The sequence below is a fragment of the Electrophorus electricus genome, chromosome 2 (assembly GCF_041902795.1).
Source record: "Electrophorus electricus isolate QZ-2024a chromosome 2, ASM4190279v1, whole genome shotgun sequence".
Lineage (NCBI taxonomy): Eukaryota > Metazoa > Chordata > Actinopteri > Gymnotiformes > Gymnotidae > Electrophorus > Electrophorus electricus.
The window spans coordinates 43,622,464-43,648,289 of record NC_137498.1 but is presented as its reverse complement, the minus strand read 5'-3'; the positions used below and the strand labels follow the sequence as shown (position 1 = coordinate 43,648,289).

Sequence of the window (25,826 nt, the reverse complement as noted above, 5' to 3'; positions counted from 1 at the left end):
GCTTTGTTTGCAAATACTCTGAAAGTATAATGGCATGTGCGCTTGCTTTTTTTTTTTTATTGCATATGTCTGTGCAAAAAAGACTGAAATGTTTCTAAACCTTCAAAACTACATAAGTGAATATGAATGTTTGTAAGGTGTGTGTGTATATAGAGGTGGAAATGTTTGTGTGCACTGAACGACCCTTTCAGTCTGATAGCTGTGTGTGTGCGACATGTACACATTTGTAGAGGATAAACATTTCAAGTGACCGTCTCTGGTCCTTCTGGACTGCTGACATATGGAGAGAAGTGTGTGTGCCCGTGCCCATGCCCTCCTTGGCTGTACCGTAGCGAATCACAATTCTGTTTAGACTGGTCATGAGTAATCCGAAGACACACGCATACATCTTTTAACTTGTGCAGTATTAGTGAAATCAAAAACTAAGTCACAATTTCTAATTTTTTTTTTTAACAGTTCTGAAAACATGATGCCATTTTGAAAAGCACCTCTCTTTAATTGCTGTTCCTTTAAGTTATGGACATGTCGATCTGAATCGCCTTTTGGGAGTCCCAACAATGGCGTGGTTTAAAAAAAGGTTTGTGTTGTACACGTTCTCTAGATCATCCAGGTGTTCGGTGAGGATGGTGTCGGGAAGGTGGTGGAGGTTCCTGCTGATATGACTGCCAGAGATGTGTGCCAGCTTCTGGTCTATAAGAGCCACTGCTTGGACGATGAATGCTGGACTTTGGTGGAGCACCATCCACTACTGGGCCTGGGCAAGTCTCTCTCTCTCTCTCTCTCTCTCTCTCTCTCTCTCTCTCTCTCTCTCTCTCTCTCTCTCTCTCTCTCTCTCTCTCTCTCTCTCTCTCTCTCTCTCTCTCTCTCTCTCTCTCTCTCTCTCTCTCTCTGTGTGTGTGTGCATCTTCAGAGACATGAGGTGCTGTAAGGTCATCCACTCCCTGTAACAGGAAATTACCTCTGTGCAGCCAGATATACATATACTAGTTGCCCCCCGTGTGAGCGCATTTGGAGAAAGAGCACAAGACGTGAGGAGTAGAAAACGGAAGATATTTTAGGGAAGCGGAGAGGAGACGGACCGGCGAGAAAAGGTGGACCGAACGAGGAAGAGCAGAACTGGAGACAAAGAGTAGGCTGGCTAATCTGGCCGCTAGTCAGCAAGGTCACACCGCCGTCCATTCCATGGCATGAATGCAGAATAGAGCTCCTCTCAACACCCCCATGACATCACCACGGCGATGGGTCACAGGAGAACAACCTTATTGCACCATGGCGTTTGTCACGCCAGCGCCCATCCCAGAGGGACAGGGGAAAGAACAGGCCATCTCTGCTACCCCGACTGGCTTTGTTTGAGATCAGATTTCAGTGTGCTTGATTACATGGACTGTAACAGAATCCCTGCAGTTTACAGTCTTGTTTGGGAGAAACTCCTAAAATGCCTCTTATGTTCACTGACGGTCTCTGCCAGATGCAGTTCTTCCTGTTGTACAAAAGGGCTCTGATTGGTGTGATGTCATAAAGGGTTGGGGCGTGGTCTGTTTTGATCACCCGGCACTTGATTGGCAGTCGCTAGCTAGACATTGTGTTAGCAGTGCAGTCAGCCACATTCCTCGTTGGATTGGAACGCTTGAGATCTAAGCCCAGCGCTAACACTACCACAAAGTTATGCCAGTTTTCCAGCAATGTTACTGTTATATAACCCATTAGCCACAGGGCTCCTGACTGTGCTCTGATCAGTCATGCTGGCACTCGAGCCATATACTTGACCTCATCTTTATACAAAACTTTCTCACTCTTTTGCACACTGTTTCTCACTAACTGTCCATCCATTTTTCCCCACTCTGAGAGGAACTGTGCTTGTGGCTGGATGAAGTTTGCTGGCTTGCTTTTGTCAGGGAACACGTGTGCTGAGGCACATTATCAAATACACACATCCATGGTTTCTCTGCCTTCTAACACTCATCCGCTCACACCCACACACATGCGTACGTTCTAGCTGTGGCCTCAGGGCAAGTCTCATGACTGAGGCTGTCTGCTCGCTCTTTCTCTCTCTCTCTCTCTCTCTCTCTCTCTGATGCGTGCACACACACAGGCAGAGGATCTCCTGTTGGATGAGAGAGTGTTGAGACAGAGGGCAGACCAGTAGGTTTGTTTCTTGTCTAAAGCAAAGACCCAGTTCACCTGACCCCCAAGCTATGGTGTGAAGCAATAGTAAAACTCTGGGACTCTGTACCTAGTCTCCCTGTTCTCCTAATACCTGCTGCCATGTTTAAGACCTAGAGACAGAGATGGATGTCTGTTAATAGCAGTGGTATCCATGGTAACACGGGTTCTGCTGTCGTTTGTGTTTGGCACACGACTTCCCCACATATGCCTCTTTCCTGCTGATACCAGCTATAACTTGCAATAAAACTGATCATAATAATCAGTCGTGTGTGTGTGTGTGTGTGTGTGTGTGTGTGTGTGTGTGTGTGTGTGTGTGTGTGCGCGCACAGAGAGGTGTGTGGAGGACCATGAACTGGTGGTTCAAGTGCAGGCTTACATGTTTCCTGACAGCAAGTTTTTCTTCAGGAAGAATTATGCCAAGTATGAGTTCTTCAGAAAGCCACTGGTAAGAAAGTTTTCTCTCTCGCTCTCTCTCTCTGTTTTACAAAGTCAATTTCTAAAAATTAGCACTAAACTTCAACTTTGATAATGCCCTAAATTATACCTATTTCCTAAAAATCTTTCTCTTTTATCTTGATTTCTACACTTTAAACTATTGTACTCCCTCCCAAAGCCTTAGTGCTCTTACTATAATCTGTGTTCCTATAATTCATGTTCCAATAATCTGTGTTGAGGTTCCTCTGTCTAGAGCCAGTGCTTTATACTGGCATGTGCATCGTGTGTATGCGCTTTTAGGTAATTGGTTTCTCATGCACAGGGCACTTATTCTGGTCTGAGCCATCTCCAGTTCTGTCTGTCATCATGCTTTGCAAGCCTGACCACAGTTAGCTCTGGAAGAGCTCAAATAAGTGGGTGTGTGTGTGTGTGCGCACTGTAGCAAGAACAGTTAGCTAGCGAAGTTTGACCTGTTATGATGGTAGTGCAGTTTTCACAGAAACTGGGTTGATCTTTGCTAATGAACAACACCCCCACACACACACACATTCACATGTCAGAATGAACATGTTATAAAGCCCACTGTGGATCAAATACATACATGCATTTGTACCAGGATTTATTAACTGAGGAGTTATCATGCTGAGATTGTGTGTATATATTTCTGTTGCTTAGATTAGGTCGACTGCTGGCTGTTAACCCTATGCACAAGTATTTTTAACAAACTTTTTCACTCCTAGAATTTCTTCCCGGAGCAGATGGTAGCATGGTGTCAAGACTCTAATGGGACCATCCCACCTTCTCAGCTACTGCAGGTGAGACACACACACACACACACACACACGCGCGCACACACACACACGTATACACATTTATCCCACAGCAGTCTAAATCTGTTAAATCTGAAATACGACTGAGAAGCCCCAAGTGTGTGTCGCAGTGAACACAGGGTGCTCCCACCTCCTTTCTGCTGGAAAAATGCAGTGTGCCCCGCCATCCCATTGTCTGCTTTCACACCTTTATAACATATGGATGCATGCTAGTGAGCGTATGAGAGGGAGAGAGAGGAAAAAACGTGAGATGTTTTCTCCATCCGAGTAACCCGTGCTCTACTCTCCTTCCACAGACTTTCCTAAATTCCAGCCGCTGCCCAGAGATTCAGGGTTTCCTCTACATGAAGGAGATGGGCCGCAAGTCCTGGAAAAAGCTCTTCGTGTTCCTGCGCCGCTCTGGTCTCTACTGCTCCACGAAGGGAATGTCCAAGGCAAGCTGCTTTCCTGGCCTAACTGCACTTAAAAAGGGGCCAAGGTTCCTGAATCAGATTTGCTGTCCTGATAGGATCTGTGCACATAGGCCATTCGTTAACTGGCAGAGTTCGCAGTCCACTCCGCATACTTGACTGTCTGTGAAAAGATCGGATATGGGTGAGGGATGGAGCAGACATAAGTGTGATTATTGATGAGATAAGGGTGAGGGATGGATCAGATATGGGTAAGAAATGGGTGAAATATGTAAAATGAAAGTCAAATTGGGCTCCCGAACTGCAGCTACACAAACACTCAGTTATGAAAGTTATTGAGAATTTTGTATTCCCAGATACTCATTTGATGCAGACAAGCTTTAAACCAAGCTCAGTATGTCCTGATGTTTGAGCTGTGTTGATGTGGATTATCTGGGTTCTTCAGGAGCCCAGGCATCTGCACTTACTCTCAGATTTGGATGAGAGTAACGTGTTCACTGTGACCGCTGGCAGGAAAATGTACAACGCTCCCACAGATTACCAGTTCTGCATAAAGGTAACAATTGCAAATTGAAAATTGCAAAGGTTAAGACGTGACCTAAAAACAAAGGAAGAACTTCCATAAAATGCTAAATCTCATAATGTAGCAACCTGACTGGGTCTGATCTGATTTGAAAAACATGGTATATTCAGGTAATCTGGTAAAACAGGACCTTTGTTGTTAATAGCAGTGTAAACCATGATATGTAAAAACCGCTAAAGAAAGATTTGCAAAAATCTTAGCAAGCACCTTTGACAAAAGGTTCAAAACAAAAATTGGAGGGCCATGAGCACTAAAACAAAATTGACCACTTCAACTACTCATTTTTTAACCTTACACTATTCACAAAGTATGAAGAACATATTTGACTGAAGCTCCTCTATTTTAAAGATGTTGCACAAAAAGAGAAGTATCCCACACATGTAACATGCTGTTAAGAGCTTACAGGAACATTTGTTACTATAATAACGTTTAACATGGAGCTCACCTAGTCCTAGAGGTGCAGAGAGTTCATATTACAGGAATTCTAAATTTGAAAGGATTTGGAGCAAAAAAAAAACAACAGTTAACTTGGACTCCTCAACTGGAATGAATTAATTCTGTTTGAGTATTGGTACAAAGTAGCATTATCTCTGAGCTCACCTCTGAAAACGGGTGGCCCACTTAATTGGTTGATGGAGCGTTCGGTCTTATTGGTTGGTTGATGTGATTTGACAGCCTTGCAAGGGCAGGGCGGAGCTAAAGGAGCTCAGGGTGCTGTGTGCTGAGGACGAACAGAGCAGAACGTGCTGGATGACGGCGTTCAGGGTGCTTAAGGTACACACACTTTTACCAACTTGCACGTGTATACTTGTACATGGCTGGATCTGTACGAAGAATGGGGGGGGGGGACAGAATAATGACCAATTGACATTAGTGCAAACATCAAAAAGTTCAAAACAAAAGGCATTTATTATTACTGTTGGTGTTTATTATGGATAATAATGATTGTGATTAATATGAAACATTTTTTATTAGTAATATTAAACCAGTACTTTTTCTTTTACATTACAATTTACCATGTTTTAAACACTTACACACAGTTGTTGGAATCAGAACATGATTAGAGACATGTACAAGTAATTAAAATGACCCAAGTTAATGAGATTACTATAGAACATAATTGCCCAAAGAGAGCTGAGTCCACATTACTGCACAGTCGTCAAAAAAGCTTTTTGTGGTGGCATTAGAGCAGAATTCAGGTCAAACACACCTAAACCAAACTTGAACGTGCATGAACTCAAATGGCTTATTCTAAAACTAAATTATTGTTTTGTGCAGTATGGAATTCTGTTGTACCAGAACTACAAAATTCCTCACCAGAGAAAGACGGCCAGCTCTAACTTCAGTACAGCAGTGGTGAGAGCCTCACCGTGTGTGGGTGGGTGGGGGAGAGAGTGAGCTCTCGCCCCGCTCACCGCCACCTCAGTGGCTAAGTCTCAAGTGTTGTTGTGAGTCAAAAGTTGTCCATCCTTGCACGTCTGTGTTTGGCCTCTGTAGTGGTAAGTGAAGTCAGGTCATAGAGTCAGAGGCTGTGATGCAAAGGCACAGTGCCAATGTTAATATCCCATAGCTCTAGATTCCTTCCCACTTTCCTTCACTGGCAGCTTTTTAATATCTGTGGTACAATTATATCACAGTAACCCATCACAAAAGGTTGCTACGGTAACAGCAATACAAGGTGTCACAAAGTACTGGCATTGATATCAGGTGTTTAGTGGTTTAGTTTGAGGGTGTGAACTCTTGGTCTTATCATACATTATAAAGGCACGCTTACAGATGGTGCACTTTGAGGTCGATGGTAAATATACTGAATTCATGTGAATCTGCACAATAAGGATATTTTCAGGTTTGTTTATGAAATGTCCTCACTACTCTGTAGCGGAGCGTGTCGGAAAATTCACTGGTCGCCATGGATTTCTCTGGGAGGACTGGCCGTGTGATCGACAACCCAGCCGAAGCATTGAGTGCAGCCAAGGAGGAGGGTCACACGTGGAGAGTGAGTTTTACACACGTGCAAAAGTACACACACATTCTGTACATATGTCTGTTCACTTATAACTGACATGTATTGCCTTCCATCTACACAGAAGCGAAGTCAGAGAATGAATGTACTGGGCAACCCATGTCCTCAGGACCCTCCGATTTTAACTTCAGGTACGCATGACCTTTATAGTCAAATTTATATGGCGCTTTTTATAACGGCCATTGTCACAAAGCAGCTTTACAAATGTCAAGGTCCAAGCCCCCAGTGAGCAAACCATGGGCAACAGTGGCAAGGAAAAACTCCCTAGAGCAAAACACTATTAGAACATTTTTGTTTAATATACCAAATTTCCACATCCCTGTGCCATTTAATGCATTGATGAAACACGTAATGTAATGACAACTCTTGTGACCTTTTTTGTTGTCCCCAGTGATCCACAGGACACAACTATGGTTCCATGGGCGCATCATGAGAGAGGAGTCCCATCGTTTGATCACACAGCAGGGCCAGGTGGATGGGTAAGGTACCCCCCAGTCCTCACATGCCAGTGTGGCCTCCTTGTTAAGAGCAGCTCACCAGAAAGTCAAGGGCTAAGCCTGATCCGTCTACTCCTGCTAGGCTGTTCCTGCTGAGGGACAGTCGGAGCAATCCCAAAGCTTTTGTCCTCACACTGTGCCACCACCAGAAGATCAGACACTTCCAGATCTTGCCGGTGAGTATCTAGTTTGACCTCACGTGACCCAAAATTTTGTTCATTTCAGTTTCAAATACGGTTGCTTTTTTTTTTTTTAGACACTCTATAAGAACAAAGTTCTGAATGCAACCCAGAGCCTGACAGACAGCTAAAGTTCTGAAAATCTAGACATGACTACTGAAATCTGCACAAACTTTTTTGTTTTGTTTTGTTTTTTTCTCTTTACAACCCCCCTCGCTCTCATTTCCTGTTAGTATGAGGAAGACGGCCAGGTCTTCTTGAGCCTTGACGACGGCTCCACCAAGTTCATGGACCTGATCCACCTGGTGGAGTTTTATCAGCTCAACAGAGGAGCATTGCCCTGCAAGCTCAAACACCCCTGCACCATGGTGACCTTGTGACACCCCCCGACAATGACGATATGTATCCTGGACACACATGCCTGGATTGTTTTGTTTTTTGTTTTTTTGTTTGGTTTTACCCTCTGTTGGACAATGATAGCGTGACAGTAGCCTCAGACATGGGGAGTGTTTCTGTGCCTTCGTGCTTCACTGTGGAGCTGAACACTCTCCTGCCAAGCACACTGTTTCTTTGTTTTTGTTTTTTATTGTCTTGTAAAGTTTACTTGACTAACATTTGACTTGTATTTGCAGTGCCACTGGTGTTTTCATACCTAAACATTTTTGCACTCAACACGAAAACCGGTGGCCCACTTTATCATTACGAATCCAGATTGTAATTCGTGTGTGTGTGTGTGTGTGTGTGTGTGTGTGTGTGTGTGTGTGTGTGTGTGATCAAATCTGCTCCGCTCATACAGTTACGATGTCACCCACCAATTTGTTTCAAACAGAGAAAGGAGAGTTGAGGGCAGTACAGTACCTCTTCTCTGCACCTCAGTACTCCTTGTCCTATCAGTTCTGACCTTGGGAAGCTGTGTACCACAGCAATCCAGGTACTTATTGGCCAGAACAATTCCCATTTGAGCTTTTGTTAAAATGTTATCGCTCGAAGGGGGGGTTGGGGGTGGGGGGTTTAATTGATGTGCAATATTGTCTAAATGTAGTCAGAAGGCCGTGGGGACTTGAGCAAGATCTTGTTTAGCCACACAAATCTTGGTTCCTGCCCAGGTTCTTGGTTTTAACTACCCAAAGTGCATCACGGAGGTTCATGATTTAGCCATCCTTGATTATGTAGCAGGTCTTTGTTTTACTTCTGTGGAGTCCTGTATGCCCAAATTAACACAATGAAGTACCTAAAATTAACAGTCCACATGCTGTCCCTGAGTCACGTTTACATTTGAAGGTGACAAATCAGGAAAAAGAAAACAACTATGCCCATCATGCTCTCTCTCTCTCACTCACTCACTCACTCACTCACTCACTCACACACACACACACACACACACACACACACACACTCTGGAGAGGTGGGGCATTAGCTTTGTCAGGACTCCTAGGTGTGACTCAATCCTCTAGCAGTGACGGCTCGCTCCTCTGTCTAGCAGTACAAGGCTTTCTCTATGGACCTGAGTGTTGAGCACACCTAGCTCTGTTAATTCAGCCCTGACCCCCCAATTCTACACTGGTCCAGCACGACTAAGCTATGACAACCTCTCAAAGTTTAAAAAAAACCCCTCTCTACGCACATGTATCTAACGAACGAGAGAGAGCGACACACGTGACATAGTCACCCGTTTAAATTGTGCAGCTTAAGATCCAACACTGTATCTATGCTGTCTGTAACTCGGACATGGACTCCCAGACAAAATGAAGATCAAATTATTTACTTGTGGTATTGTAATTGTATTTTGCATACTCCTTCGGTGATTTACGCCAGTGTGCATATTATGACTATAGCATCTGTTTTCATTTGTATGTCACAAATGACTTTTTATAAAGAGTATAAATTAAACTGACCTCTTTTGCCTCAAACGTTTGTAATTATTACATGAACTCATCACTGCAGATCTCAGATGGGGCACCGACACGGTCATGAAGTTTTTACAGGTTACGGGCAGTGATGCCCACCTCTGGACATGTTGTATTACATTACACATTTTGGTTGTTAGTCTGTGGTACTGGTGTAACTGCGCTGCTTGATATGTGTACAATTATGTTTCAGCTGTGAAATGAATAGAAACTTTGGCATCTAGGAGCTTGGTTTCCTAAAACAAACACTGTAGTTCAGACCGTTACTGAATAATACGAGTATCACACTGAACACACACTTGAACTGATCTTCGCAGTGTGATCCTTATGGATCCACATTTTGGGCAGAAAAAATCCTTGACTTGTCTGAGTTGAACCTGGGTGCTCTTGCGTCTTAAGCAAAACTCCTACAGCTAGACCGATGCGCCTATAAAAATGTATCGTCGCTCGTAACCACTGTGTTGGGCTCATTTTAAGATCCTGTGTTGTTGATTATTTGTGGTGTTTTGCCGACATCTAGTGGCTTTGGCATGTGGTGCATCTCATTTGCACTGAATGTAGTTGCTGTAGCCTATATATGTATTTTACACTCCTTGTCATTCCAACAAGCAAAAAACAATTATTTTATATGATGGATATATTGATATAGGAAATAATACTGGTCATATTGTATAAATATTATCAGCAGTCAGATGGCAGACAAGAACTACTGAACATTTTTGGAGTCACCTTTGCTGGTAAAGAGTTGCGACTCACTTTGAGTGCAAGATGAACTGGACAAATGAGGTTATTGTCTGTATAGCAGGAAAATGAACTACAATATTTTAATTTATTTTAAATTACTATCTGTGACTGTTGTGATATAGCTGATTAGTAGGTTAAATTGAATATATAAGTAGGTTGTTAATTTATTATTATTATATTCATTATTATTATTAGTAGTATTCCACTTGTAGGAATGTGGGTGAGTATTTGAAGGGTTCACTGATATCTCCCAGTCTCATCCCCTCACAATAAAACTAACATCTTTAATAGTCTTAAGAAATGCAATAAAATCCATCTTGATTAATGCAATATTTCCACCTTTCTCTCCACAGACTCTCTGGGTCAGGTTGTGTTGACTCAGTCTGGAGATCAGATGGTGCAGCCTGGTCAGACTGTCACTATTCACTGTAAACACGAGCCGGCAATTAATTGTGTGAAAAAAGACACATCAAAGTATTGTATGTCCTGGTATCATCAGATTCCTGGAGAAGTTCCTAAACTCTTGATATATTATACGGATCAGAGAGCTTCTGGTATTCCCTCTAAATTCAGTGGCAGTGAATCTGGAAATAAGATTGATTTCACTTTGACTATCAGTGGAGTAGAGGCTGAAGATTCAGGAGATTATTACTGTCAGAGTCAACACTTCATTGGTGAAGGCACATCAAATCCCCTGTTCACACAGTGAATAAGCGTCACACAAAAACCTCAGTCAGACTGTAAAAGGGCTGTAGCTGAGTTCTACAGCAGGTGCAATGACACAGGCCACAGAAGAAACACACACACACACACACACACACATACATCTATAATACACACACACACCCTATACACTAACCTCTATCATACTCAGAAACACACATACCTACAAAACATCTACATTTTGGAAGCATGTTAAAATATGCTTGCTTATATATAACCAAGGGTAAATCTTTATGAATGGTATAACAAACTTACTGTAGGCCTGACCAATGCTGATATTGTAATATATTGTTTATCCCAAATAGTTTTTTCATATGTTCCCCTTATATAGTTACTTGTTAGTTCATCTTTAAGTTTTATAAAGCTACATGTTCAATACGTTGCCCTTTTAGAAACTTTTTTAACAAAGAGGCAAATTATGATTAATCAACAACATAGCAAATAACATAGTAAATCACAGCTTCATTGTATTTATGGAAAAAAAAGGTGAACTGTCTGGGGTCCCTACAGATTAGGCTGAGATACAAACACACACACACACACACACAGGTTTAAAGAGACTGTGTTTATTTATTGCACCCTGCTTGTATTTATGGCAAAATAGTTATTCTAACATGTATATTGTAGAGCTCTATATGTATTTTAGTAATGATATTATGTATGTTTGATGGTGTATAAGATACTTATATATATATATATTGTGGCATCTACAACTACACTGTGGGAGAGATGAGGGGCAGGAGCTCCCAGAATGCCATTCACCTCTGTCGTTTTTAGTTTACTTAGAATGTTAGAATTGTATCTCCCTTATCCACGTGTGTTTAGTTGTTCTATATGTACAGTATTGTTAGAAAGTTTTCAGCCCTTTACAATTCTGTGTATTTTTGCATAGATCTGACCAGATTTTGGTCCATTTCTCTGTACAAAACTGTTCCATCTCTGTGGTGTCAACTGGCTTCCTTGTGTGAATTGCTTTCCACTACACCCTCTCCACAGCTCCGTTCAGTTCACTAGTGTCCTGTAGCTGCTCGTATTTAATTTCAAACTCTGATGCTTTTGTCACAACCCAATCTGTACTTTAAGCTCTCTGAGCTTCAAGTGCTGCATGGCTTGACACAACATCCTTCAAGATTCACAGGAAAGAGCATGAACACTTTTCTCGTCCAACATCCAGTTTGGTGGAATGAACTTCCACCGGCTGTAAGAACAATCTTAACCTTGCGTTAGAAACAGAGAGAAAAAAAATACCCTGAAGTTTCTGTAGCCTGAAATAGTCATATTCAGTTTTATCAGGTGTCATGAAGCTCTTTCACTTCCCTTTAACAGATGTTCTGTTCATCAAGCAGAACTGAGTGCAGCATTCATGCCAATTTGCACATTTATACTTACTAATTTGTCTTTGTATTTTACTTTTTCTTATCAATGTAATTAATGAATTAAGAAATTATAGCATTGACCATTTCATTCCATTATAGATTGACGGAACTTGTAGCCAGTGGCACCATAATAAAAAACAAATTACTTCCTATGTACAGTCAGTTGTGAAATCTGGACCACATTACTCAGAAAAGCCCAATTCCACAACTGTTAGTTTCCACTGAATGGTTCATAGTCCTTTCCACTATCACAAGTCAATTTTTGTGTAATGTATCTGTATTTTAATCACACCAAAATAATTAAGTTTCACTGGTCAGTACATCCTTTACAGTTCAAGGAAAGGTCAAACATAACCATTTACATTTATCTGATGCTTTTATCCAAAGCAACTTACAATCATGATTGAGTACAACTTAAGCAATTGAGGGTTAAGGGTCTTGCTCAGGGACCCAACAGTGGCAACATGGCAGTGGTGGGGTTTGAACCGGCAACCTTCCAGTTACAAGTCAAGTACCTTAACCATATACATATACCATGAACAAGGCCTGAGCAACTAACAAACATCACTTATCACAACTAGTTTATCAAATTGTACATTTAATCGTCCAACCTGCTCTTTCTGTTAACTATAGTTAACTATAGTTAATTTACTGGTTTGTAAGGATGATCATGTGGTTATTTCTAAATTCATATTGGTTCTTATTTTAACAGATATGCCAAGAATAACATTGAGCTTTGATGGGATGATATTGGCCTTATTAGAAAAAGACATGAGGCTTGTAGAAAATTGTGGGATGGGTTCTTGAAGGTCTGAACAGAAAGCTTTATTTGTTAAGAAGTACTTAAAATTGGCTGCAATATGACACAAATAAAGAGAAAAAAAGCTTTCTGTTTCAAAAAAGATTTTATTTGCTTTTATTTTGCACACATAGTAACGAAGATGTAAATTTAAGAATGCTTGACAGTAAAATCTGAAATGAACTTCAAAATCGTATGCGACTTTCAAAATCCTCAGATTTGTGTTTGTGTGTGTGTGTGTGTGTGTGTGTGTGTGTGTTTAATAAACACATGCTCACTCCTCTGTACACGCTTGTGTGTTGATGCTCTTGGTGACTGGGGTCTGGGAGTCCCGAGTGACTTCACAAGTCACTGCTGCCGTCCACCTCCACTTGCTCTCAGGGAGGGTCAGTGTGCTGCTCCAGCTGTAGAGGCCATCTGTCTGCAGCACAGCGGGACTCACACTCACACCTTCACTCCAGCCAATGGAATCCACCTTCCAGCTCAGCTTCCAGTCTGAGGGGAAGCCCTTATTGGCCAGACACACAAGTGTAGCCTTCCCCTGCTGGAGCTCTGCGCTGGAGGGGGGGAGGACCGTCAGAGAGGGCTGGGTGTTAGCTGGAGAGAGAAAGAGAGATATGAAACCCAGATGTTTCTCTTCCCACAACTATTTATGTTTAGTTTTATCATCTTGAAGCTCCTTCACTTCCTTTTAACAGACTTTCTGTTCATCAAGCAGAACTGAATAGGGCAACTAAGCAAATTTGATTATCTACAGTAACAAAATCCATTTTTCTTTGTATTTTTATTTTTCATTTTTGCTTGTGATAAAATACTTATAGTATTTTAATATAAATAATATATTTTAATTTGTGGGTATATGTAAAAACAATTAAGTAATGAAGATAATAATTTAGGTAATTAAAGGCTTTCATAATTTTTAATATTTATGTGGACTTAAAATTACATTCCATCCAATTTCTCCTTGTCATAGAGAAACTGATATGAACATCTGGTAAACAACCTCTTTTGATGATTTGCAATTTAACTATTAATAACAAAATTCACAGAAAAATAACAAGACATTTGCAGTGAGTGAATTAACAAAATACCGACGGTAATTGAATTGAATTGAATTTAACCAACTGTATAATCCCTTTGGGGGAAATGCATCTTGGACTCAGTATTAGTGATCTCATGCATGTTCTGTCCTGTTCATAAATTACATATACACCAATACCCCAATACACACAATTAACACAAATCACACCAAATTACAAATATGCTTATACTCCTACTTCTGCTACCACTACACATTTCTTATGGTGTGTCTAAAGACATTTAAAATATCATGTATGTCATGATATGTTCTAAGTGTATTACTTGTATTGGCTTTTATGTTTAGAAGTACTAGTAGGAAAATGTTTATATCAGTAAATTAACTAAGTTAAAAGTTTAGACATTGTACCATTGTGAAATGTGCATGCATGTATATAATAATAAGGAGAAAATTACTTACTTCCAACAGAGAGACGCATGCCTCCACCAAATGTCCACCACAGTGATCCAGACTCATTCAGAGGCTGTACAAAAACCCCCTGCACTAAGTCTACAGTATGTAACCCAGAAAACTGCAGTCTGCAAGTGCCGTGTTTTTTTTTGTTTTTTTTTTCCATTTTATGGTTTATCGATGTTTTCATGGTTTTAATTTCTAAGTTCTTTATTTTTACAGTTTATCTGTATGTATTGCATTTATGCAAAAAGTATTAAATTTCTCTTATAAATATGTCCTATACAGGTCATTTTAGCATAACAAAAAAATCCTGAAAAAAAAGCACCTACCACATATATAATGCATCTGTCATTCAACTTTACCAATGTACTAATGAAAATTTTTATCCTTTTCTATTCAGCTTTACTGGACCAAATTGCTTAATCTATTTATGTACACTGCCTGGCCAAAAAAAAGGTCACACACTCTAATATTTCATTGGACCACCTTTAACTTTGATTACAGCACGCATTCACTGTGGCATCATTTCCACAAGCTTCTGCAATGTCACAACATTTATTTCTGTCCAGAGTTGCCTTAATTTTTCCCCAAGATCTTGTATTGATGATGGGAGAGTCTTCTCCAACACATCCCAAAGATTCTCAATGGGGTTCAGGTCTGGACTCTGTGGTGGCCAATCCATGTGTGAAAATGATGTCTCATGCTCCCTGAACCACTCTTTCACAAGTTGATCTTGCTGAATCCTGGCATTGTCATCTTGGAATATACCCGTGCCATCAGGGAAGAAAAAATCCATTGATGGAATAACCTGGTCGATCACTATATTCAGTTTGTCAGCTGACCTCATTCTTTGGGCACATAATGTTGCTGAACCTACACTTGACCAATTGCAGCAACCCCAGATCATAGCACTGCCCTCACAAGCTTGTATGGTAGGCACTAGGCATGATGGGTGCATGACTTCAGCCGCCTCTCTTCTTACTTTCAATATTAAACATATCCCTGAATTCTACTGTTGTTTTTCTACGATTTGATTTCACCACGTTTAAGTGATCGCCGATCATGATCATTCAAGATTTTTTTCTGACCACATTCCTTCCTCGAAGATGATGTATCCCCACTGTCATTCCACTTTTTTCTAACGCGTTGGACAATTCTTAACCCGATTTTAGTAGTTTCAGCAATCTCCTTAGATGTTTTCTCTGCTTGATGCATGCCAATAATTTGACCATTCTGAAACAGATTAACATCTTTTCCACAACCACAGGATGTGTCTTTCGACATGGTTGTTTAACAAATGAGAAGCTACTCACTGCACCAGTTAGGGTTAAATAACTTGTTGCCAGCTGAAACTTAATCACCCATGCAGTAATTATCCAATGGGAGGCAAGTAGGTTACCTACTTGCTTAGTTAAATCCAGGTGGTGGCCTTTTTTTTTTTTGGCCAGGCAGTGTATATACATATATCATTTTTATTTATAATCACTTTCTACACTTACTTTTAAGACTTGGTTTAGTTCCTGCACCAAACATCTGTCACAGAATTGTATTTTTCATCTCAGATCCATTCCTGAACTTATTTCCAGTATTCCATTTGGCTGTAAAAAGAGTTCATCACAACGAATCAATCATATTTGTACTGCTAGTAAGGTTAACAGACAGACCAAGAAGTTCAGCTTTAATGTAATGATAAATCTGACAGCTCCTCCTACAGGAATAAAGGCAGTACTGAGTGTGTGAGTACTGAACTGAACGTGTAAATACTGTACTGAGCATGTAAGTACTGTACTGACTGTATAAGTACTGTACTGAGTGTGTGAGTGCTGTAGTGAGTAGTTTTTAGAAACCTACTAGGGTGGGACTATATCTATATAGATTGTCTGTGTCTGGAACTCTGAAACTCATATGAAGGCTTTGGTTTACCTTAACGAGTAATTTAAATAATAAGGGTTGGAATAGAAGGATTCATGTAGCAACAAGTTGGCTCAATTTGTGCTTCCAACAAGGCTGCAATATGAAACAGAGAGAAAAATATTTAATTTCCTTTGCTTGGTGATATTTCCACTACAATATTTGACAGGGGACATATATTAAATAAATAATATAAAGTAATGTAAATATTACTTTACATAAAAACTACAGTTTAATTATAGGACCACATATCTTTTTTCTCACTTCTCACTGTCCCACCCAGAGGTGGGTAGTAACACAGCACATTTACTCTGTTACATTTATTTAAGTAATTTTTTGAACAAATTGTACTTTTAAGAGATGTATTAAGTGAGGGTACAATAATATTAGGCACAAAAAACCAACACAATTTCGCATCGAGTGCAGTCTACTGACTGCAAAACAGGGATGGAACTGTTCTAGAATGTTGACCAATCAGAACAGAGTGTGCAAGCTGACCAATCAAAGCAGCCTGGGCTATTCTGGATGTGAAGCTTAAAGACATCAAATAATGTCATCATTCTGTAGTCAAATCATGTCATCATTCTGTATTTGGCATCATGCCCATTATGTGGAGCTAATATTGTAAACTGTGCTTTGGTTTGTCTCGTTGGATTATCATCTGGTTGGTTAGGGTAGGCTCTGAGTTCACTTACGTTTGCCTTAGATTCTGTGAACTTCAAGGCTTGTTGCTTGTTAGCTGTAGTTACTCACTACAGATGTAGTTTCTCCCTGACCTTAGGTGTGAATTGAGGGGCGGGCTCAGCACTTATTGAACTGAGTTAAATTAGGACGACTCCTAATCAACATTTGGAGAAGGTTTGGTGGTGCTCTCAATCAGTTCATCTACAGCTCACCTACAGGACTTCACACACTCAGCTAAGTATCTTCTCACATTATCTCAAGCCCATATTTTATACATCCACAAATCAAGCATCTGAAATGTGCTTCACAATTCCTGTCCACATATCCCACAGATCTCCTCGACGCAATCATAGACGTCGCAATCTCAGCAACCTCACTGACTCACAACGCTTCACACCATCACATATCGTGGTGGCAGGAGGGCTCTGGAACTGCCAATCTTCTGTCCAGGAGGCTGACTTCATCTCAGCATTAGCATCCCTCCACTCCCTACACTTCCTGGTTCTGACAGAAACATGGATCACCCTTTTCATTTACCCATTCTCTGAGGCGTCTTGGCAGGGGTGGTGGCACAGGTTTACTAATGTCTCGAGAGTGGTGTTTCACTCCACTTTCCTTCTCTACACTTCCCATCTTCTCTTTTAAACTTCATGCCATTACAGTGTCTTTCCCCACCAAACTTCTTATCATTGTCATCTACCGCCCTCCAGGTTCACTGGTTCACTTCATTGATGAGTTTGACATGCTTCTGAGGCAATTCCCCATTGAAGGAAATCCACTCAGTCTCCTTGGAGACTTCAACCTTCCATTAGACATGCTCCATTCCTCCTGCATCCTTCCGCTGTTGACAGCGTTTGACCTCACCCTCAATCACTCTCCTCCGACTCACAAAGTGGGCAATGTTGTGGACCTGATCTTCACCTGTACTACCACAACAATGGACATCGCAGTCACCCCCCTCCACCTCTCGGACCATCACTTTCTATAGTTCTCTCTCTCCCTTCCTTCTCTTTCCAGCCAATCCTCTCCAACATGTTCCTCCTTCCTCCATCGCAATCTGCACTCCATGACTCCCTCTTCCCTTACTTCTACTATTTTGTCCACCCTTCCTCACCCTGACTCTCTATCCTCTCTCTCTTTGGATACAGTTACAAATACTTTCATTTCTATTCTCTCCTCATCAATGAATCTTCTGTGCCCTCTCTCCTCTAGACCTGCTAAGTCCTCTCCACCTGTCCCCTGGCTAACAGAAACACTTCGCTGCCACAGAAGAGAACTAAGGACTGCAGAGAGGCGGTGGAGGAAATCTCATTTAGATTCAGACCTCAGCTCATACAAGTCTCTCCAAGATGAAGTCCGTAATCAAAGACATGGTGGATTATTTGTCTGTAATCACACAGAACAGAACCTTTAAACTCACAGGGCTATAAACACTCCCAGAGCACTGAAGCATGTCCTGTCATGTCAAAGTATCTGCACCATGTAAATATTCTTCAAAAGACAGAGCTGTGGGTCAAGCTCCTAATGACTATCAGAGATTCACATAGTGGTACAAAAAGCAAAAGTGATGGATCAGACACACACACACACTCACACACACACTCACCCTGCAGAGGTGGGGCATTCGCTTTGTCAGGACTCCTAGGTGTGACTCAATCCTCTAAACCTGCATGACATCAACTTCTGCAATTAGAACTGGGCTTTCTAAACCAATGAAGAAATTGAAAGGTCTTCTTCAGAATTATACCACTAATTGCACTAAATTTCTCCTACTAGACAGCAATCCTAATAGTTTTCTGAATTAGCCTGTATGAACTATAGATCTTAGAGTTTAAGTATTATTTTTAACAGCATTTTCAGTTTCAAGCAAGAAAACACAACTTAAGGTTTCAAGGCTATTTCCAGTTCTTTTAGCAGACACAGGCTAGTGTTTGTTCAGTTAGATGTTGGACACAGAACAAATATTTGCATAGTGTGCACAGCTTTACATGACGAGCACAGGCCTCAGCATTCTGGGAGTGTTTATAGCCCTGTGAATTCAACTGTTCATTACTGAGAGCTGCTCAACACAACACTGCAAAGGCACCATGACTTTGACCGCAGTCGTCGTCTGGGCACTCCTCACATGTGTCTTGGGTAAGTACTCATGAATAATTGATCTCTTAATCGTTCAAACTGATAAAATATTTAATGTAGCTTCGAATGCATTTTCGTATTAAATAATAAATTAGTTGTTGAATATAATAATAGTAATAATAATAATAAGTATTAATATTTTAATAATAAGTATTATTATTGTTATTATTATTACTATTCCACTTGTAGGAATGTGGGTGAGTATTTGAAGGGTTCACTGATATCTCCCAGTTTCATCCCCTCACAATAAAATGAACTCCTTTAATAGTCTTAAGAAATGCAATAAAATCCATCTTGATTTAATGCAATAGTTCCACCTTTCTCTCCACAGACTCTCTGGGTCAGGTTGTGTTGACTCAGTCTGGAGATCAGATGGTGCAGCCTGGTCAGACTGTCACTATTCACTGTAAACACGAGCCGGCAATTAAATGTGTGAAAAAAGACACATCAAAGTATTGTATGTCCTGGTATCATCAGATTCCTGGAGAAGCTCCTAAACTCTTGATATATTATACGGATCAGAGAGGCAATGTTCTGGACCTGATCTTCACCTGTACCACTACAACAATGGACATCGCAGTCACCCCCCTCCACCTCTCGGACCATCACTTTCTATCCTTCGCTCCCTTCCTTCTCTTTTTGACGGATCAGACACACACACACACAATATATATATATATATATATATCTTTGCCATACAAATATTCTTCTTGGAGAGGACCAGTGCTGACCAGTAGAGGTTCGAATATTTTATTTATATTTCATCGATATAGTATTGGTTCTCATGTGTCACACACCTGCTTGGAATGTAGGAACCAAGTGTTGGTTTAATAATGATAAGTCTGCTTATGATGTATGATTATCATATGGGATTAATTTGAATTTCTTGCAGCAAAAGTACAGGTCATGAGTGTTGAGATGAAGGCTCTGATCACAGTTATGGTGGATCTTTCATCCCCACATGGGTTGACGAGCATGTCTTATGTTTTTGTCTCGTCCGTAGGAGATTAGTGAAGGATCCTTCAAAAGGGACATGTTATCTGCATTGTTCTGAAGGAATCTGAAGGATTTATGTATAATAATGTCCTGCTAATGCACTGTTAACACATATATCATACATCCTGAAGGATTCTGAAGTGTTTAAGTACAATAATAGCTTGATAAAGCAGTGTTAACACATATTATACGTCCACTGTTTCACAAGCCATTACATTTTTAAACTGTTAAGGTATATAATACATTATATAATGTTATACAAATACCAAGGAAGTCCAGCTGGTCCAGCCTGCCATGTGTGTGTGTGTGCGCACACTTTTCCCTCCAGCAGGTGGCACTGAGGATGTGGATGTGCAAGATGTTTTTGTACTATCATTTTTCGCAGTGTGAACACCCACACGTTATTTGTTGATGTGCCTTTATGTTGACTCTGACAGTAATAATCTCCTGAATCTTCAGCCTCTACTCCACTGATAGTCAAAGTGAAATCAATCTTATTTCCAGATTCACTGCCACTGAATTTAGAGGGAATACCAGAAGCTCTCTGATCCGTATAATATATCAAGAGTTTAGGAACTTCTCCAGGAATCTGATGATACCAGGACATACAATACTTTGATGTGTCTTTTTTCACACAATTAATTGCCGGCTCGTGTTTACAGTGAATAGTGACAGTCTGACCAGGCTGCACCATCTGATCTCCAGACTGAGACAACACAACCTGACCCAGAGAGTCTGTGGAGAGAAAGGTGGAACTATTGCATTAAATCAAGATGGATTTTATTGCATTTCTTAAGACTATTAAAGGAGTTCATTTTATTGTGAGGGGATGAAACTGGGAGATATCAGTGAACCCTTCAAATACTCACCCACATTCCTACAAGTGGAATAGTAATAATAATAACAATAATAATACTTATTATTAAAATATTAATACTTATTATTATTATTACTATTATTATATTCAACAACTAATTTATTATTTAATACGAAAATGCATTCGAAGCTACATTAAATATTTTATCAGTTTGAACGATTAAGAGATCAATTATTCATGAGTACTTACCCAAGACACATGTGAGGAGTGCCCAGACGACGACTGCGGTCAAAGTCATGGTGCCTTTGCAGTGTTGTGTTGAGCAGCTCTCAGTAATGAACAGTTGAATTCACAGGGCTATAAACACTCCCAGAATGCTGAGGCCTGTGCTCGTCATGTAAAGCTGTGCACACTATGCAAATATTTGTTCTGTGTCCAACATCTAACTGAACAAACACTAGCCTGTGTCTGCTAAAAGAACTGGAAATAGCCTTGAAACCTTAAGTTGTGTTTTCTTGCTTGAAACTGAAAATGCTGTTAAAAATAATACTTAAACTCTAAGATCTATAGTTCATACAGGCTAATTCAGAAAACTATTAGGATTGCTGTCTAGTAGGAGAAATTTAGTGCAATTAGTGGTATAATTCTGAAGAAGACCTTTCAATTTCTTCATTGGTTTAGAAAGCCCAGTTCTAATTGCAGAAGTTGATGTCATGCAGGTTTAGAGGATTGAGTCACACCTAGGAGTCCTGACAAAGCGAATGCCCCACCTCTGCAGGGTGAGTGTGTGTGTGAGTGTGTGTGTGTGTCTGATCCATCACTTTTGCTTTTTGTACCACTATGTGAATCTCTGATAGTCATTAGGAGCTTGACCCACAGCTCTGTCTTTTGAAGAATATTTACATGGTGCAGATACTTTGACATGACAGGACATGCTTCAGTGCTCTGGGAGTGTTTATAGCCCTGTGAGTTTAAAGGTTCTGTTCTGTGTGATTACAGACAAATAATCCACCATGTCTTTGATTACGGACTTCATCTTGGAGAGACTTGTATGAGCTGAGGTCTGAATCTAAATGAGATTTCCTCCACCGCCTCTCTGCAGTCCTTAGTTCTCTTCTGTGGCAGCGAAGTGTTTCTGTTAGCCAGGGGACAGGTGGAGAGGACTTAGCAGGTCTAGAGGAGAGAGGGCACAGAAGATTCATTGATGAGGAGAGAATAGAAATGAAAGTATTTGTAACTGTATCCAAAGAGAGAGAGGATAGAGAGTCAGGGTGAGGAAGGGTGGACAAAATAGTAGAAGTAAGGGAAGAGGGAGTCATGGAGTGCAGATTGCGATGGAGGAAGGAGGAACATGTTGGAGAGGATTGGCTGGAAAGAGAAGGAAGGGAGAGAGAGAACTATAGAAAGTGATGGTCCGAGAGGTGGAGGGGGGTGACTGCGATGTCCATTGTTGTGGTAGTACAGGTGAAGATCAGGTCCACAACATTGCCCACTTTGTGAGTCGGAGGAGAGTGATTGAGGGTGAGGTCAAACGCTGTCAACAGCGGAAGGATGCAGGAGGAATGGAGCATGTCTAATGGAAGGTTGAAGTCTCCAAGGAGACTGAGTGGATTTCCTTCAATGGGGAATTGCCTCAGAAGCATGTCAAACTCATCAATGAAGTGAACCAGTGAACCTGGAGGGCGGTAGATGACAATGATAAGAAGTTTGGTGGGGAAAGACACTGTAATGGCATGAAGTTTAAAAGAGAAGATGGGAAGTGTAGAGAAGGAAAGTGGAGTGAAACACCACTCTCGAGACATTAGTAAACCTGTGCCACCACCCCTGCCAAGACGCCTCAGAGAATGGGTAAATGAAAAGGGTGATCCATGTTTCTGTCAGAACCAGGAAGTGTAGGGAGTGGAGGGATGCTAATGCTGAGATGAAGTCAGCCTCCTGGACAGAAGATTGGCAGTTCCAGAGCCCTCCTGCCACCACGATATGTGATGGTGTGAAGCGTTGTGAGTCAGTGAGGTTGCTGAGATTGCGACGTCTATGATTGCGTCGAGGAGATCTGTGGGATATGTGGACAGGAATTGTGAAGCACATTTCAGATGCTTGATTTGTGGATGTATAAAATATGGGCTTGAGATAATGTGAGAAGATACTTAGCTGAGTGTGTGAAGTCCTGTAGGTGAGCTGTAGATGAACTGATTGAGAGCACCACCAAACCTTCTCCAAATGTTGATTAGGAGTCGTCCTAATTTAACTCAGTTCAATAAGTGCTGAGCCCGCCCCTCAATTCACACCTAAGGTCAGGGAGAAACTACATCTGTAGTGAGTAACTACAGCTAACAAGCAACAAGCCTTGAAGTTCACAGAATCTAAGGCAAACGTAAGTGAACTCAGAGCCTACCCTAACCAACCAGATGATAATCCAACGAGACAAACCAAAGCACAGTTTACAATATTAGCTCCACATAATGGGCATGATGCCAAATACAGAATGATGACATGATTTGACTACAGAATGATGACATTATTTGATGTCTTTAAGCTTCACATCCAGAATAGCCCAGGCTGCTTTGATTGGTCAGCTTGCACACTCTGTTCTGATTGGTCAACATTCTAGAACAGTTCCATCCCTGTTTTGCAGTCAGTAGACTGCACTCGATGCGAAATTGTGTTGGTTTTTTGTGCCTAATATTATTGTACCCTCACTTAATACATCTCTTAAAAGTACAATTTGTTCAAAAAATTACTTAAATAAATGTAACAGAGTAAATGTGCTGTGTTACTACCCACCTCTGGGTGGGACAGTGAGAAGTGAGAAAAAAGATATGTGGTCCTATAATTAAACTGTAGTTTTTATGTAAAGTAATATTTACATTACTTTATATTATTTATTTAATATATGTCCCCTGTCAAATATTGTAGTGGAAATATCACCAAGCAAAGGAAATTAAATATTTTTCTCTCTGTTTCATATTGCAGCCTTGTTGGAAGCACAAATTGAGCCAACTTGTTGCTACATGAATCCTTCTATTCCAACCCTTATTATTTAAATTACTCGTTAAGGTAAACCAAAGCCTTCATATGAGTTTCAGAGTTCCAGACACAGACAATCTATATAGATATAGTCCCACCCTAGTAGGTTTCTAAAAACTACTCACTACAGCACTCACACACTCAGTACAGTACTTATACAGTCAGTACAGTACTTACATGCTCAGTACAGTATTTACACGTTCAGTTCAGTACTCACACACTCAGTACTGCCTTTATTCCTGTAGGAGGAGCTGTCAGATTTATCATTACATTAAAGCTGAACTTCTTGGTCTGTCTGTTAACCTTACTAGCAGTACAAATATGATTGATTCGTTGTGATGAACTCTTTTTACAGCCAAATGGAATACTGGAAATAAGTTCAGGAATGGATCTGAGATGAAAAATACAATTCTGTGACAGATGTTTGGTGCAGGAACTAAACCAAGTCTTAAAAGTAAGTGTAGAAAGTGATTATAAATAAAAATGATATATGTATATACACTGCCTGGCCAAAAAAAAAAAAGGCCACCACCTGGATTTAACTAAGCAAGTAGGTAACCTACTTGCCTCCCATTGGATAATTACTGCATGGGTGATTAAGTTTCAGCTGGCAACAAGTTATTTAACCCTAACTGGTGCAGTGAGTAGCTTCTCATTTGTTAAACAACCATGTCGAAAGACACATCCTGTGGTTGTGGAAAAGATGTTAATCTGTTTCAGAATGGTCAAATTATTGGCATGCATCAAGCAGAGAAAACATCTAAGGAGATTGCTGAAACTACTAAAATCGGGTTAAGAATTGTCCAACGCGTTAGAAAAAAGTGGAATGACAGTGGGGATACATCATCTTCGAGGAAGGAATGTGGTCAGAAAAAAATCTTGAATGATCATGATCGGCGATCACTTAAACGTGGTGAAATCAAATCGTAGAAAAACAACAGTAGAATTCAGGGATATGTTTAATATTGAAAGTAAGAAGAGAGGCGGCTGAAGTCATGCACCCATCATGCCTAGTGCCTACCATACAAGCTTGTGAGGGCAGTGCTATGATCTGGGGTTGCTGCAATTGGTCAAGTGTAGGTTCAGCAACATTATGTGCCCAAAGAATGAGGTCAGCTGACAAACTGAATATAGTGATCGACCAGGTTATTCCATCAATGGATTTTTTCTTCCCTGATGGCACGGGTATATTCCAAGATGACAATGCCAGGATTCAGCAAGATCAACTTGTGAAAGAGTGGTTCAGGGAGCATGAGACATCATTTTCACACATGGATTGGCCACCACAGAGTCCAGACCTGAACCCCATTGAGAATCTTTGGGATGTGTTGGAGAAGACTCTCCCATCATCAATACAAGATCTTGGGGAAAAATTAAGGCAACTCTGGACAGAAATAAATGTTGTGACATTGCAGAAGCTTGTGGAAATGATGCCACAGTGAATGCGTGCTGTAATCAAAGTTAAAGGTGGTCCAATGAAATATTAGAGTGTGTGACCTTTTTTTTGGCCAGGCAGTGTACATAAATAGATTAAGCAATTTGGTCCAGTAAAGCTGAATAGAAAAGGATAAAAATTTTCATTAGTACATTGGTAAAGTTGAATGACAGATGCATTATATATGTGGTAGGTGCTTTTTTTTCAGGATTTTTTTGTTATGCTAAAATGACCTGTATAGGACATATTTATAAGAGAAATTTAATACTTTTTGCATAAATGCAATACATACAGATAAACTGTAAAAATAAAGAACTTAGAAATTAAAACCATGAAAACATCGATAAACCATAAAATGGAAAAAAAAAACAAAAAAAAACACGGCACTTGCAGACTGCAGTTTTCTGGGTTACATACTGTAGACTTAGTGCAGGGGGTTTTTGTACAGCCTCTGAATGAGTCTGGATCACTGTGGTGGACATTTGGTGGAGGCATGCGTCTCTCTGTTGGAAGTAAGTAATTTTCTCCTTATTATTATATACATGCATGCACATTTCACAATGGTACAATGTCTAAACTTTTAACTTAGTTAATTTACTGATATAAACATTTTCCTACTAGTACTTCTAAACATAAAAGCCAATACAAGTAATACA

The 25,826-nt window shown here is 40.5% G+C and overlaps 2 protein-coding genes and 2 long non-coding RNA genes across 15 annotated transcripts in view; 2 read left to right on the top strand and 2 right to left on the bottom strand.

Annotated features, from left to right (window-relative positions):
* Window positions 1–7,957, top strand: part of grb10a (growth factor receptor-bound protein 10a) — a 29,001-nt gene extending 21,044 nt beyond the window's left edge. For 9 of the 10 annotated variants that reach the window (XM_035529365.2, XM_035529361.2, XM_081705642.1 and 6 more), the window contains 12 exons: window positions 602–758; window positions 2,496–2,611; window positions 3,342–3,416; window positions 3,728–3,865; window positions 4,287–4,397; window positions 5,100–5,198; window positions 5,703–5,780; window positions 6,304–6,420; window positions 6,512–6,578; window positions 6,839–6,926; window positions 7,027–7,120; window positions 7,357–7,957. In XM_035529365.2, coding sequence (XP_035385258.1) covers window positions 602–758; window positions 2,496–2,611; window positions 3,342–3,416; window positions 3,728–3,865; window positions 4,287–4,397; window positions 5,100–5,198; window positions 5,703–5,780; window positions 6,304–6,420; window positions 6,512–6,578; window positions 6,839–6,926; window positions 7,027–7,120; window positions 7,357–7,503 — 1,287 coding nt within the window. In that variant the 3' untranslated portion in view covers window positions 7,504–7,957. The remainder of the gene's footprint in view (window positions 1–601; window positions 759–2,495; window positions 2,612–3,341; window positions 3,417–3,727; window positions 3,866–4,286; window positions 4,398–5,099; window positions 5,199–5,702; window positions 5,781–6,303; window positions 6,421–6,511; window positions 6,579–6,838; window positions 6,927–7,026; window positions 7,121–7,356) is intronic. The other variant, XM_081705662.1, reaches the window with a different exon arrangement.
* A 4,802-nt stretch (window positions 7,958–12,759) lies between these two features.
* LOC113569221 (immunoglobulin kappa light chain-like) lies at window positions 12,760–21,075 on the bottom strand. Its single transcript, XM_081705623.1, has 4 exons — window positions 20,958–21,075; window positions 20,284–20,626; window positions 14,171–14,208; window positions 12,760–13,269 (listed from the first exon to the last, which is right to left on the bottom strand). Exons 1-4 carry the CDS (start codon window positions 21,004–21,006, stop codon window positions 12,947–12,949), a joined length of 753 nt encoding a protein of 250 aa, XP_081561749.1. The 5' UTR covers window positions 21,007–21,075; the 3' UTR covers window positions 12,760–12,946.
* Window positions 15,747–18,822, bottom strand: LOC145653094 (uncharacterized). 2 transcript variants are annotated; one of them, XR_014119410.1, is made up of 4 exons: window positions 18,748–18,822; window positions 18,366–18,425; window positions 16,088–16,171; window positions 15,747–15,762 (listed from the first exon to the last, which is right to left on the bottom strand). It is a non-coding gene; the product is annotated as an uncharacterized LOC145653094 (long non-coding RNA). The 2 variants fall into 2 exon arrangements; XR_014119409.1 differs by lacking the exon at window positions 18,748–18,822 and having other exon boundaries at window positions 18,366–18,703.
* LOC145653093 (uncharacterized) lies at window positions 21,031–24,106 on the top strand. Of its 2 annotated transcripts, XR_014119408.1 has the most exons (4): window positions 21,031–21,105; window positions 21,428–21,487; window positions 23,682–23,765; window positions 24,091–24,106. It is a non-coding gene; the product is annotated as an uncharacterized LOC145653093 (long non-coding RNA). The 2 variants fall into 2 exon arrangements; XR_014119407.1 differs by lacking the exon at window positions 21,031–21,105 and having other exon boundaries at window positions 21,150–21,487.
* The last annotated feature ends 1,720 nt before the right edge of the window (window positions 24,107–25,826 follow it).